General features: G+C 50.7%; 1 protein-coding gene across 6 annotated transcripts in view; it reads left to right on the top strand.

The window, feature by feature from the left end:
- Nucleotides 1–11,242, top strand: part of LOC133340264 (semaphorin-4C-like) — a 49,304-nt gene extending 38,062 nt beyond the window's left edge. For all 6 annotated transcript variants that reach the window (XM_061548370.1, XM_061548388.1, XM_061548378.1 and 3 more), the window contains 4 exons: nt 2,667–2,749; nt 3,184–3,725; nt 7,859–7,969; nt 8,252–11,242. In XM_061548370.1, the coding sequence (XP_061404354.1) occupies nt 2,667–2,749; nt 3,184–3,725; nt 7,859–7,969; nt 8,252–8,473 (958 nt within the window). In that variant the 3' untranslated portion in view covers nt 8,474–11,242. The remainder of the gene's footprint in view (nt 1–2,666; nt 2,750–3,183; nt 3,726–7,858; nt 7,970–8,251) is intronic.
- The last annotated feature ends 1,733 nt before the right edge of the window (nt 11,243–12,975 follow it).

The raw sequence follows: 12,975 nt of genomic DNA, 5'->3' as shown, positions 1-12,975 counted from the left end.
GGTACACGCACAGGTATACGCACGCACGTACAGACACACGAACAAGTACACACACACGTACAAAGACAAAGATCCCCCGTATTGCCTTAACAGACTGTTTGGGAAAGTGCTGTGAGCGAGCAGCCTATGAAGGCCGGTACGGCTCACGAAGGGGTGGGTGGCCAGCACAACATCCGGCCGCCTTTGCGATGTTTACATATCGCACCAGGTACTCACTTGAGGCTGAGTCGATCTAGGGGAGGCCGAAAACCGGTTCATATAATCATAACTGGTATTGGTGTCTGTGAGTGGGAATCGAACACGGGCCGCCCGGTCCATAGCGCAGTGCAGCGCTAACCGCTACACTACCGATCCACAGAACACGGCTACACACACATGCACACGTACTGACACATACAGATAAATGTACATACACCCTCCGTGTTGATGAGGTATGTGTATGGGCAGTGTTGCTTTGTGAGTGTATGTGCAATGACGGCCACTGCGACGATCGGGGCGACTCGCAGGCTTCTCTCTCAACGTAGGCCGGGTCTATTGTAACTTCATGAACAATGTCAGCAAAGGAATAACGTGTATCTTGTACGTATGTTGAACCTCTTTCACACCGTACGTAGACAATTGTGCTCATCAGAGGTGCAGGGGAAGAACAACAAACTAAACACAACAATCATTTCTAAAGACATTAGTTTTCAATCTAGATTTTAAAAGTGCATAGCTCCAGTGGCTTCCGAATACTCATCATGGCTACTGCTGCGATGCCTCACACTCAACGAGTAACTCCATGTACAACACCACTCGCCTGAACTCTCCACTCCGTCCACTTGGCCCGTAGACCTTTTCATTAACTACACTAAAACTAAACTTTTAATAACCAGGTAAATGTTGCACACTCGAAATGAAGGACGTGGGCAGGTGCTCCAAATCGAGGGCAAGCACATTTATTTATTGTAGTTAATATCAATCTTGTGAAGAACCGCACCATCACTCTGTAAAATGAAACAGCGCGTGTTACACGCATCAATTCTTCCGAGACGCCATTAACCATGTGGCTGGTTTACACGTACGGTTATTCATTAACCCTTTCTCTTAAACCCAATTCTACTACTGATAAACCATCCTTATCTTTGACAATCACATTTGCACATCACTATTCAACTATTACTTTAATCCTAAGCTGTATGTCTATCTATACCATCCACTTATATCGGTATATTACATCCATTATATGTCCTGTATGTGTACAGTATACGTACTGTATCTCACCATTGTACAGCTTACTACTTTACATGTGTTATATTCTCAATAGCATTGCAAGTAGTCATACTCCGGGTACATGGGCATGGTTATAGACTAAACAGTAGAGTTAGAGAATTACAATGACAGTAACAAATTACAGTGCATCATCCCTTTACAATGCACAGTGCTAAAACGCCTCTAATTGCATATATCACAAACGAACAATTCAAAGCCAAGCTTAAAGTCTAGAACAAGTCTAGAACATTTATATAACGATCCAAAACAACCTTTGGGTCCTTTACCTGTAAAATGCAACAGCGCGTGTTACAAGCAGCAAATCTTCCAAGACGCCATTAACCATGTGGCTGGTTTACACGTGCGGTTATTCATTAACCCTGCCAGCCACCTACAGGCCCGACTCAGTCATCACATGCTGCTGTACACACATGCATTGATGCACTGCACAGCACATCAGGACCTTCACAGAACCACACTTTTACTCCCTTGCTGCACAAGGATATAATTAAAAGAGTGATCCATTCCTAATGTGCCACATAAAGCCCACTGAGCTATAAGCTGGCCACAAGTGGTAGCGCATCATCGCAGTGGCTGATATGAATTCATAGCAGCAGCCATGTCATAATCTAAACGCATGTTTGTAAATCTGGAGGAGGGAAAAACCGGAAGGACCGGAGAAAAATCCATGTCACCACCATGGGGAGAGAGAGATCACGCGAGCTCCAAATATACAAACAGGCATCATCAAAGTCCGTGACTGAACCCTACCTCAGCGCCCCGTCTATACTCCGCTCCGCCACTCGTCCTCTTCACTCTTCACTGGACATCTGTGGAAAAAAAAGCTTCATAGCTCACCGGATTCCTCCAGCATAAATAAATATTCTGATTCTGTCCATATCCACCCGCCATTCGGCGACTCAAACCTCTCGCACCGTCCTGTCACCCCCCACCCCTTTCTCCCCCCCTCTCCCCCCCCCCCCTTTCTCCCCCCTCTCTCTCTCGGTGGTCTTAGTGATGCCTATTCTTAGGTTTTTTCGGTAAAGTCACGTAGGTAAAAACATCAAAATTAATGAAAATAAAATAAAATAAAACAAAAAATCACGACGTTTCGGAGGCAACACAAGTCTCCGTCATCAGGTGGGACCGTCACAGCCGAATTAGCTGTATCAAGTGAGGCAATAATTCAAGATGTAATCCCTTATAAGCAAGTTGAAGGGGGGGAGGAGAGGGGGGGAAGCTCATCAGAATGTGGTAGCCAATCTAGACTTAGTGATGCCCTCAGTCTAAATTTCTGTGCTGGGATCATGACCAAGAATTGCGGTAATCGAATCGCGGGGTGGTGGAATCTGCTTTTATCAGAGCATTTGTCGCTCTGTGGGGTCGCGCTAAGCAAGTTCTGCTCTGTATTGCAGTCACAGGGGAGGGCGGCTGCTGCAGAATGTGGAGACGGGCATCACGGCCAGGGTGTGCGATGTCACTCGCACTGACACCACAGGTGAGGAGGAGGAGGAAGAAGGGGAGGAGGCGTGGGGGCTCCATCATCCTCACGTCATCATCATGAATACCTTGCCATCATCGCAATCTCCATTTCATCATCGCCATCTCCCATCATAGATTTGCACCTTCCGTGCCACTTGTGCTTCCACGTCTCTCGTGGCAGCTGTCTCAATCCTCGTGGACCCGCCCTCCTACCCCAAGTGCCCTCACGTGCCCCTGTGTCTCCACGTTCCACCATGACTCCGTGTATCTCCCTGTGCCTCCATGTCCCCCACGTGTCTCAGTGTACCCATTTCTCTCTGTCTCTCCATGTCTCAGTTGAGATAGTGTTTATTGCCATGTCCGCATATGTGTCCGCATGTCTCCATGTCTTAATTCCGGTCGTGTTTGTTGCCGTGTCTCCGTGTGTCTCCGCGTGTCTCCGCATCTCAGTTCCGCTGCACGACATCCTTGTGTCCCCGTGGCTCCCGGCTATCTTCCTCCCGTGCCCTCTGACCTCGAACCTGGCGCGCGCCACCTGGATGCACGACCTCCGACCTTTGATGCCGGGGCAGGACCCGCTCGGGGTCCCTACTGGGCAGGGCCCCGGCCAGGAGCCCCCCGGCCCGCCCCCCACGCCGTCCCCACGCCGCCTGGTGGTGGCGTCGGACCTGGAGCCCCATCCAGGGGTACGCGCGGTGGGGGGGTCGCCCCTCAACCGGGGCCCCTTGCCCGAAGCTCCCCTCCCCGCGGGTCCCCTGGCGGCGACCTCGGCCCGGGCGACCCCCCGCTGGGTCCCCGTGGCCCCCTGGGAGGGTCCTCCGGGGCTGCTGGTGTTCACGGACGGAGGAGGGGCGGAGCTGTCGCGCGTGGCCGGCGAGTACCGCTGCTGGGAGGAGGAGGGGGATGCGCGGCGTGCCGTGGCGGCGTTCCGCCTCGTGGCGGGGGCCGCTGGAGGCCCCGCCGGATCTCCCGCCGCGTCCTGCAGGGTCCAGGTGTGTGCGGGGGGGTCAAGGCATCGGGGGTCTGGGATTCGGTTAGTCCGTGGGTCACAACAACAACAACCGGCATTCGCCACTAAGTGGTGGTGATGTCACCACGGCGCTTGTGCCAGGCTATGTGCACATTAAGGCCACATGAAGTGTCAGACACCCGCTGGCAGGAGGTCATGGGACAGACCCAGGTGCTATTGGTTGACTGACTGAGATGACTGGCCGATGCACCACCTGTGCCCCCTACTGTTCTAACTTGCTGTGCTTTAGCCACCCAGCGCTCCGCTTGTTGTTGTAAGTGTCGCTCCTCTGGCCTCCATTGTTGCTGGAGGCCTCAAACTGCTCAGTAGCGTCCTTCATGAGCCTCCTCCACAGAGACCGATCTTGACACTGCTGGTACCAGTCATCTGCAAGTCCATTCAGCTCCACATCCTCTTGTATCATCTCTTGTCTAGTCGGTGCCATGCCCATTTAGCCCCTCTAATTGGTCGAAAAAAAGCTGTTTAGGCATGTGTTGACTGGGCATGCGAGCTACATAATCCAGCCAATGCAGCCTTGCCTGCCAGAGGAGCTCACCGATGGGACTTTGTCCAGATCTTTAGAGGATTTGTGAGCTCGTCTCACAATCCAGCCCGGTTAAACCCAGGATGGATTGTAGGCAGGACAGCCTAAATGTTTCTAACTGGCGAAAATGTTCCATTAGGGGGTCTATGTTTCGCAAGCATAGAGAATGGAAGGCATTACTGTGGCCAAGAAGACCTGAAGGTTTGTGTGGAGTGACAGACCAGGTAGCTTCCACACAGCATTGCGCAGTTGATGAGAAGATAATGCCGCTCGACTCATTCGGAGTGAGACCTCTGCTGTCAAACCGGAGCTGGTCATGAGCACACTGCCCAGGTATGGAAAACCTTCCACTTTCTCTACAACTGCCCCATCACCAATGGGGAGTTGAGGGGTGGAGTTTTTGCTGGCATAAAATACCTAGGCAGGTGCTTAGTTTTGGTGGGGCTGATGGTAAGGGCCCACCTTTTAGGGGCACGCTCCAGGTTCAGCATCAGCACCTCCAACTCCTCCTCTGAGTGAGCAGAAATCACCAGATCATCAGCATACATACGATGGTTGACCAATATAGGGAGCCATCCCTTGACTGCACCTGGGCATCGATCAGCTTCCCATTGTATCTGTACCAGATGGAAATTTCTCTGGTACATTCTAGATTTGAAGTTTTTGTGACTGCAAGGACGCATACTCTTTGGTTCTTTCGGTAAAGTCACGTAGGTAGAATTATTTTTATTTTTTACCTACGTGATTTTACCGAAAGAACCAAAGAGTATGTTCTCTGGTACAGCCATTGAAGGCTTCACAAACTCCGTGGTCGAAATAGATGTTAAATAAGGGAGCCAGAGGACATCCCTCTCGCATGCCAAGGTGAACAGGGAACGGCACCGACTCCCAGCCACATAGTTTTACCCGGGCCTGTCCACCATCATGAAGATCCTTAATGATTGCGAGCAGAGAGTAGAGAGTCAGGGACTCTGAAAGCACGAAGAACAGCCCAGAGCCCAGGCCTAATGATGGTATCATAGGCCTTGATCAGGTCAATAAAACAGAGATGTAGGTCCTGTGGGAATTCCCTATACCTCTGCTGTCGCAGACGGAAATAAAATATGGCATCTGTGCAGTATGACCCTGGCCTGAAACCACATTGGGGCTCCGCAAGCTTCTCAGCGTGCCTGGTAAGGCGATGCTGAATAATCTTTTCCAGGACCTTTCTGGGCACACTGAAGAGGGTGATACCTAGATTTGAAGTTTTCATGACTGCAAGGATTCATACTTTTTGTTTTTTTCGGTAAAGTCACTTAGGTAAAAAAAAAAATGACGACGTTTCGGAGGCAACACAAGCTTCCGTCTTCAGGTGGAACCGTCACAGCCAAATTCTTATTACAGTGAAATTGGCTGTAACGGTTCCACCTGAAGACAAAAGCTTGTGTTGCCTCCAAAACTTCGTGATTTAATTTAGTTGTTTTTTCATTTATTTATTTATACCTACGTGACTTTACCGAAAAAACCAAAGAGTAGGGTGATACCTGTAGTTGTTACAGTCTGTGCGGTCCCCCTTCTTAAATCCTGCGGAACCTGTCCAATGGTCCAGACTGTTATTATGATATCATAAAGGGCAGTCTGCACACAAACGCCACCCTCCCCCAGCATTTCGCTTGGGAGATCATTTCTGCCCAGCACTTTTCTTGGTCTAACACTCTGGATCACCTTCCGTACTTCCTCAACAGATGGCACTTGAGCCAGCCACTCACAGGGTGTGACATCTTCTTCCAATATTTGAGGCACGGCAGCTTGTCCCATGATGTTTTCTGTGCATCCATGATGTTGTGTGGATGTGCCGATGCCGGAACGGCGTGTTGATAATTACAAGCCCATGGGCTTTACAAAAGTCTAGCAGCCTCCTACCGTTGTTATTGAGCTGATCTAACCTATGGCTTCCAAATACTTCAGCCCAGGTACCAAAATCATGACCCACTCAGGCATTAAAGTCACCCAACAGGATGACTATTCCGAGGGGCCACTTTAGCTAGCACCTGTGACAGGGGGTCATAGAATGCATCTGACTCATCGGCCTTGTCTGTAACCCTCCACTAATCATCTTTGGCGGGGGCATAAGTAACCACCACCACTCTTCGCCTCTGGTTGATGGGAAGGCAAGCCCACAGTAGCCTGGGGCTTACGTCTTCCCACGCCTCACCGTCATGCTCCCACGCTCTGTTCATTTTTTTGTTTAGGAGAAGAACCACTCCCTGTTGTTTGGCAGTCTCTTTCTCCGAGTATAGGACTGTCCACCCTCATTGGTGGCTGGAGCCAGAGCCAGTCTACCGGACCTCCTGAATCCCACAGAGATCCAGGCGGTACCGGTCCAGCTCCTGACAGAGGAGTGGCAACCTCTCCTCCGCATTGAACATTCAAACATTCCACGTGGCCACCCATAGTGGCGTTTTGTAGTTTCTGGAGGAACGCCGAGGGTAAGGATTCAGACTCCTGCCACGACAAATGGGGTTTGGCCAGGAGACGCCATAGACACCTGTCCCCCCGGGGCCTCCAGAACAAGCTTGATTAGATTTTTTCACGTTATTTTGTGGTCAATGGGTTGAAGGTGGAGGGGTTACCAGCCCCTTGCACCCATCCAGAGCCCCATTTGGCTGCTGTGGTGGCTACAAACGCCATGAAGAGAATAGCGAATTGAAATTGGACCTCCCCCCATTGCTCACCACATCATTACCGTCCGACACCACTGAGGGTTGAGTCGTGTCCCATTTTGGATTGGAAGGATCTGGTGGAGTGTGGGCCCTGTACATCCGATGAGCTTGGATCTAGGTCGAAAACTCCCTCAAGTGATGTGTCCTATTCATGTGTCCTGCCATCACTGCCCAGTGGATAACATGCAGAGTGACCGGACGGTGGAGGGAGGAACATGACGAGGTTTCAATTCATGGTGGCCAGATGTTAACTTCCTCGCCTGGTATGCAGGAGGTCATGGGTTCGATCCCGACCCTGATGTCTGCTGTATATTTAGAGTTTGCGTGTCTCCGTGGTCGCGTGGGTTTTTCTCTGGGCTGTCTAATTTTAGCGTATTTGGGTTCTATACATTTTCACTTGATAGGCCACCTCGGTGAGCTATAATTTGTGGCCAGGTCGCTTTTGACAAAGAGCTACATAGCTCAGTGGGCCTTACCTGGTTTAATAATTGTTTTTAATAGTTTAAAAGTTTAAATATATTCAGACAACATAACAATCGCTAAGCCCATAGGATGGACCGCGAATGGACCTGCCTAAGAATAAGAAAAACAACAACGATAACAGTGACATTAATTTACACAGGAAAGACACGTTCAGTCTTTAGACTCTCCCCGGGAGGGTCCTGCTTTTTGGCCGATTGTTAGTGGTTAGTGGTTGTGGCTCAAGGTGTTGTTGGGAGTCGATCATGCTGTTTAATCTGTGTATTGTATGTATATTGAACTTCTTTCGTATTCTATGTAGCCAGCCATGCTAATTGGTTGGCTGCATATATGTTCCGTGTGCCTGCCCGGGTTATTGTTGTTGGTGGTTGCTGTATCCCGTGCCCGCAGTGTGCCGTGTACCTGCCCGGGTGGCTGCTCATGGCTGCGGCGGTGACTGTCCTGGCGGCCTCTACACTTTACGTGCACCGGCGGAGAGACCGGGAGAGTGGGGAGGGGAAGGTGAGAGAGCGGGGAGAGAGGCGGGAGAGCGGGGTGAGAGTGGGGAGTGTGGCGAGGGGGAAGGTGAGAGAGGATGGAGAGAGTGGTACTGCTTGTGTTCCAATGCCAGGAAGTGGGAGTGGTGGGGCACTGTGATGGTGTGTGTCGCGGTGGCCGGCATGGTGCTGGCCACCCACCCCTCGTGTGCCCTGCTGGCCTTCATCAGTGCTACTCGCTGAAGGCACTTGGTCCTACAGTCTGTTAAGACTACACAGGGGATCTTTGTCTTTGTGTGTACTACAGGAGAACGGAGCACCAGGAGTGTCCAACGGAAACATCTCTCACACTCCCAGTGAAGCGCACGTCATACAATCGGACACATCCGTGAAGAGCAGCGACACGCACATAGACACGCGTCAACATGCACGTACAGACACAACCACAGATGATACCCGTCAACACACACATACAGAGACAGTACCTGGCACGGAGACACACACACAAACACAGACATGCACGCAGTGACCACACACAAACACAGACACCCACAAATGCCCGCAGACTCACACAAACATGGAATGGCTCTGACGTCCAGCTATGTAGCTTTACCTGGGCCTGCCCAACATCATTATGGTAACAGTGGCTGTGAGTTACAGGCTGTTATGGGCTCTCCTCCCTTTCTACAGCAGGGGAGGAATGGTTCTAATGGGGGGATTACGCCCCCACTGAAGATGAACATCAGTAGAGGGATGCAGACAAGGCTTATGAGTCTTTGACCTCTTGTCAGGGGATGACTAAAGTGACCCCTTGGGATAGAGTCATCCAATATATTGTTCTGGGATCGGCACATCCAGACATTAAGAACTAGTGACGAGACAGCAAATGCGGATCTTGATACCAGGACCTACTGTGGAGCTGATCTGTCCACTGACCATCGGCTTTTCATCTGGAAGATGCGCCTGCCATTATTCCACTTATGTGGTGGGCGTCCACCTAGGACCTCATTCAAACCCACAGTAGCCTGGTCGAGTCTAGCTGACGAAAGTTGCAGGTGAGAATTCGATCATTGGTTGTGGCTGAGGTTGACATCGTCCCCCCCTAATATTAAAAGGAAATGGGTGAGGTTCAGGACTGTGGCTCATGCAGCTTATTTGGCTGCATTGGGTATACAGTCCAAACACTCCCAAAACTGTCTAATGGAGGAGATGGTCCATCTAGTTGAGAAAAAGCAGCAGCCCACTTTTACCATCTATAACAGCCCGTAGGCTTTGCTCGGAGGTTCACAGAGCCATATGGCACTACAGGGATAAGTGGTGGTTTCGAGTTGCTGAGAAGATGGAACATGCCTCAGCAGAGATGGAATTCCGCGACCACAAATCACTCTTCAACATCTTTACACACACACTGATACTGACACAAAGGTAAACGATACCATTTTTATTCCTTTAGCGTGTAAATGCAATTGCATCTCTAGAAATTGTCTAGAGGCAGTGGAACTTGGGCATCTTGGTGAAAGGAGACTTATTTATTTATTTAACTTCTATAGAAAAAGGGGCAGCCAGTGTTTGGGAGAGGAAACGAGGACGGCCTTAAGCCACGGCAGCACGGGATGGCTGGGGAAGGGAGTTTCAGACTTGGAGGCAGCACAGGAGAATAAGTGACCTGCCACTGAGCGACAATTCACTGGGGGCTTCGATGGAAATACTTGGTTACTGGAACAGAGTGCGTGGAGGGGAGTAGAGTGAGATGAGAGGGGAGAGGTGGGATAGCACATGGAGGGGAGTAGAGTGAATTGAGAGGGGAGAGGTAGGAGAGAGGGTGGAGGGGAGTAGAGTGAGATAAAAGGTAGAGAGTGCATAGAGGGGAGCAGAGTGAGTGGAGGGGTAGGGAGAGTCGAGTCGATTAAGGTTCTTGAAGACGGTGAGTGTAATCTTGAAGTTGATTCAGGATTGGATTGGGAACCAGTGGAGGTAGCGGAGTATTGGGAGATGTGCTCTGATTTATAGGTGCGGGTGAGGAGTCTGTTGGACATTTTAATCACGCGTAGGTGGTAGATGAGCCATTTGGGTTGGTAAGTGTGCCGCAGACCCCTACGCCATTGTGGGAGTGCTCAAGGATGACCGCCTCGTCTATGGTATCAAAAGGAGCCGAAATATTTTAGGAGAATTCGGAGCAAGAGGGATCCACGGTGTTAGCAAAGAATTAGCTCACTGACCAGACGTCGGAGAGCAGTGTCAGTCGAATGGAGTGGGGTTGTGGAGATCACAGAGAGGAGGGAGAAGATGCCCCTGTGTAGGACGTCTCTGAGGAAGGGGAGGTTGGAAATTGGATGGAAATGTTCTGGAATGTCGGGGCCCAAAGTGGATTTTGTCGTGGATGGGAGTGACAGCAGCAGTCTTGAGAGCTAAGGGAACGGTCCCGGATGAGATGGGAGCATTGACGAGGCCGGTAAATGATGGGGTGGGGGTGAGTAGAGGTAGTGAACGGTGAATTAGGAGGGCAAACAAAGAGGATATATCATTGTAGCGATGTTTATGGTGACAGGCTGAAGGATGTTGAGGTTAGGTCGAGGGAAGACGCAAGGACAGGCAATCTGATGAGAAGAGTCAGACACTAGAGTTATGTTTGTGATGTTTTCAAACATTTGAGAGAAATAGGAGAGTTGCAAAAATAAAGATACTCCGAACAGCCTTAGCAGACTGTCAGGGCAAGTGCTGTTAGCGAGCACCAATGAAGGCTGGCAAAGGCACACGATGGAGTGGATGGCCAGCACCACGCCCGGCCACATCTGTCTCCCAAGTGCTGATGTTTACACCGCACCTGGTACAAACTTTAGGCTGAGTCGACCTAGGAAGAGTTTGCGCACCACATTGAATGAGGCATTCACTATCTTTGCCATCTATTCTCACTCATTTACACAATGGTGACAGCGAGTCAGGGTGAATGCAAGAGACTGGTGTAACCATGTTCACTCTATCTTGATTTGAAGCTTTCGTGACTGCAGGAATCCATACTTTTTGTTTTTTTCGGTAAAGTCACTTAGGTAGAAAATAAAATAAATCACGACGATTCGGGCTCAACACAAGCGTCCGTCATCAGGTGGGAAAGCATGGTCTGCTGCTGAGGCAGACACGGACTTTACCGATAGAACCAAAGAGCATGTTCACTCTATTTCACACTCAACACTAATTCTCTCTCACTCATTCGCTGGCACTCTTCACCAGGTCAAGCCCATGCGTGCTTGATTGCGTCCAGTTGTGCATGTCTCGGGGCAGAAGGCATGACTATCGTTCAGCGCGATTAAACTCGGTGAGCTTACACTCTGTGTCTCTTTCTCGGTGGCGGGCTCATTTATATGTCGCCACGAGCACCACCTGCCCGTGCACGCCTGCGCGTGTGTGAGGTCGACTGATGCGGTGCGGGAGGATGTGGAGCTGAGTGGACTTGTCACTGACAGGTACCAGCGGTGCCAAGATCGGCCTCCGTAGAGGAGGTTCGTGAAGAACGCGACTGGGCGGTTAGAGGCAGTCGCCCTCCAGCAACAGCAACAGCGGAGGGCAAAGGAGCGACGCTCACAACAACGAGCGGAGCACCGGGTGGATTAAACGCAGCGATATGACACAGTGTGGAGCACAGGTGGTGCATCTGTCAGCCATCACCTGGGTCTGTTCCGTGACTTGCCAGCGAGCCTTTGATATTTGACGTGGCCTCAAGTGCACTTAGTACGGCACAAGCGCCGTAGTGACATCACTGCCACTTAGTGGTGAACAGCGGTTGTAGTTCTGTGAGACAAATTGTTAATGATGATGGTAACACGTGTTTACACTGGTTTGTTGAGCTGCTGACGTGCATGCATTTGTGGGGGGCGGTGGGGGGGTGTTGTGGTCAGGGCTCTGCATTGTGAACCCGACGACCCAAATTTGATTCCCGCTCACGGTCGTCAACAGTGAACGAGTCGTGAGCCTCCCCTGCATGGATCGCCTCAACCTTACAGAAGTATCTGGATGGGTGTGCAAACATCGCCACTGGCGTGGTGTTGTCATACGTCACACCTCGTGTGCTGTGCCAACTTTCATAGGTACTCGCTAACGGCACTTGCCCCAACAGTGTTAGAGTTTATATAGGGGATCTTTGTAACAACACGTTTTTGTGCACGTGTGAACGTCTGTGTTTGATAACTTGTTTGTGTGTGTGCCTGTCAGTGCATCAATGTACTGTCTGTGTGTGTCACAGTGTGCGGAGACCTTGTGCAGTGTGTAAGACGACTGGAGAGAGATCAGCTCCAATGACCATCGGCTTGCCATCAGCAAGAGGATGCGCCAGCCCTTCAACTGCGGTGGTCGGTGTCCACCCAGGTTCCCATTTAAACCCACACTAGCCTGGTCTTGGCTGGCTGATGAAGGTTGCAATAGAGAATCCCATCATCGCTTGCAGCTGGGGTTGTTGGCATCGCCAGGAGGAGGGAGCCTCCTGATGCCGAGGGGAAATGGGTGGATTTCAGGGCTGTGGCTCATGTAGCTGCTAAGACTGCAAGGAGGGAGGTGTTCCGGCTAGCTGAAAGAAAGTGGCAGGCCCACGCTCGCCATCTACAATATCCCACGTCCCAGGATGAAGAGGCTGACTGCAGCCTTCGCTCAGAGGTTCGGAGAGCCGTGCGGCACTGCAAGGTTGGGTGGTGGTCAAGATCACAAATCACTCTCTGATTCCATCAAAAAATGAGAGCACCACCCCGAATCGTAAACTAAAAAGTGGTGATATCCATTCACCAGGAACTGGTTTGCAAATTGAATATTTCTGTGAAGTTTTGGAGGGGAAACCCCTCGGACCATTTCACATCACAGGGCAAGGTTAATGCTGATCCTGATGCGACTGCAAGGTCGGGGTAGAGTGGTGGTAGGAGTTAGGGATAGAGTAGGGTTAGGTGTTGGGGTATAGTTAGGATGAGGCGTAGGACTGTGACAATTAGAATATGCGTCAGGGGTTAGTGTTGCAAACTGCCTTAGTGTGACTTGGACAGTCCAGGAATT

This window comes from Lethenteron reissneri, chromosome 2, assembly GCF_015708825.2.
Source record: "Lethenteron reissneri isolate LAM-NWPU_2019-01 chromosome 2, ASM1570882v1, whole genome shotgun sequence".
NCBI classification, from domain to species: domain Eukaryota; kingdom Metazoa; phylum Chordata; class Hyperoartia; order Petromyzontiformes; family Petromyzontidae; genus Lethenteron; species Lethenteron reissneri.
The sequence above is the reverse complement of the archived record's forward strand: the minus strand, read 5'-3'. Positions and strand labels throughout refer to the sequence as shown.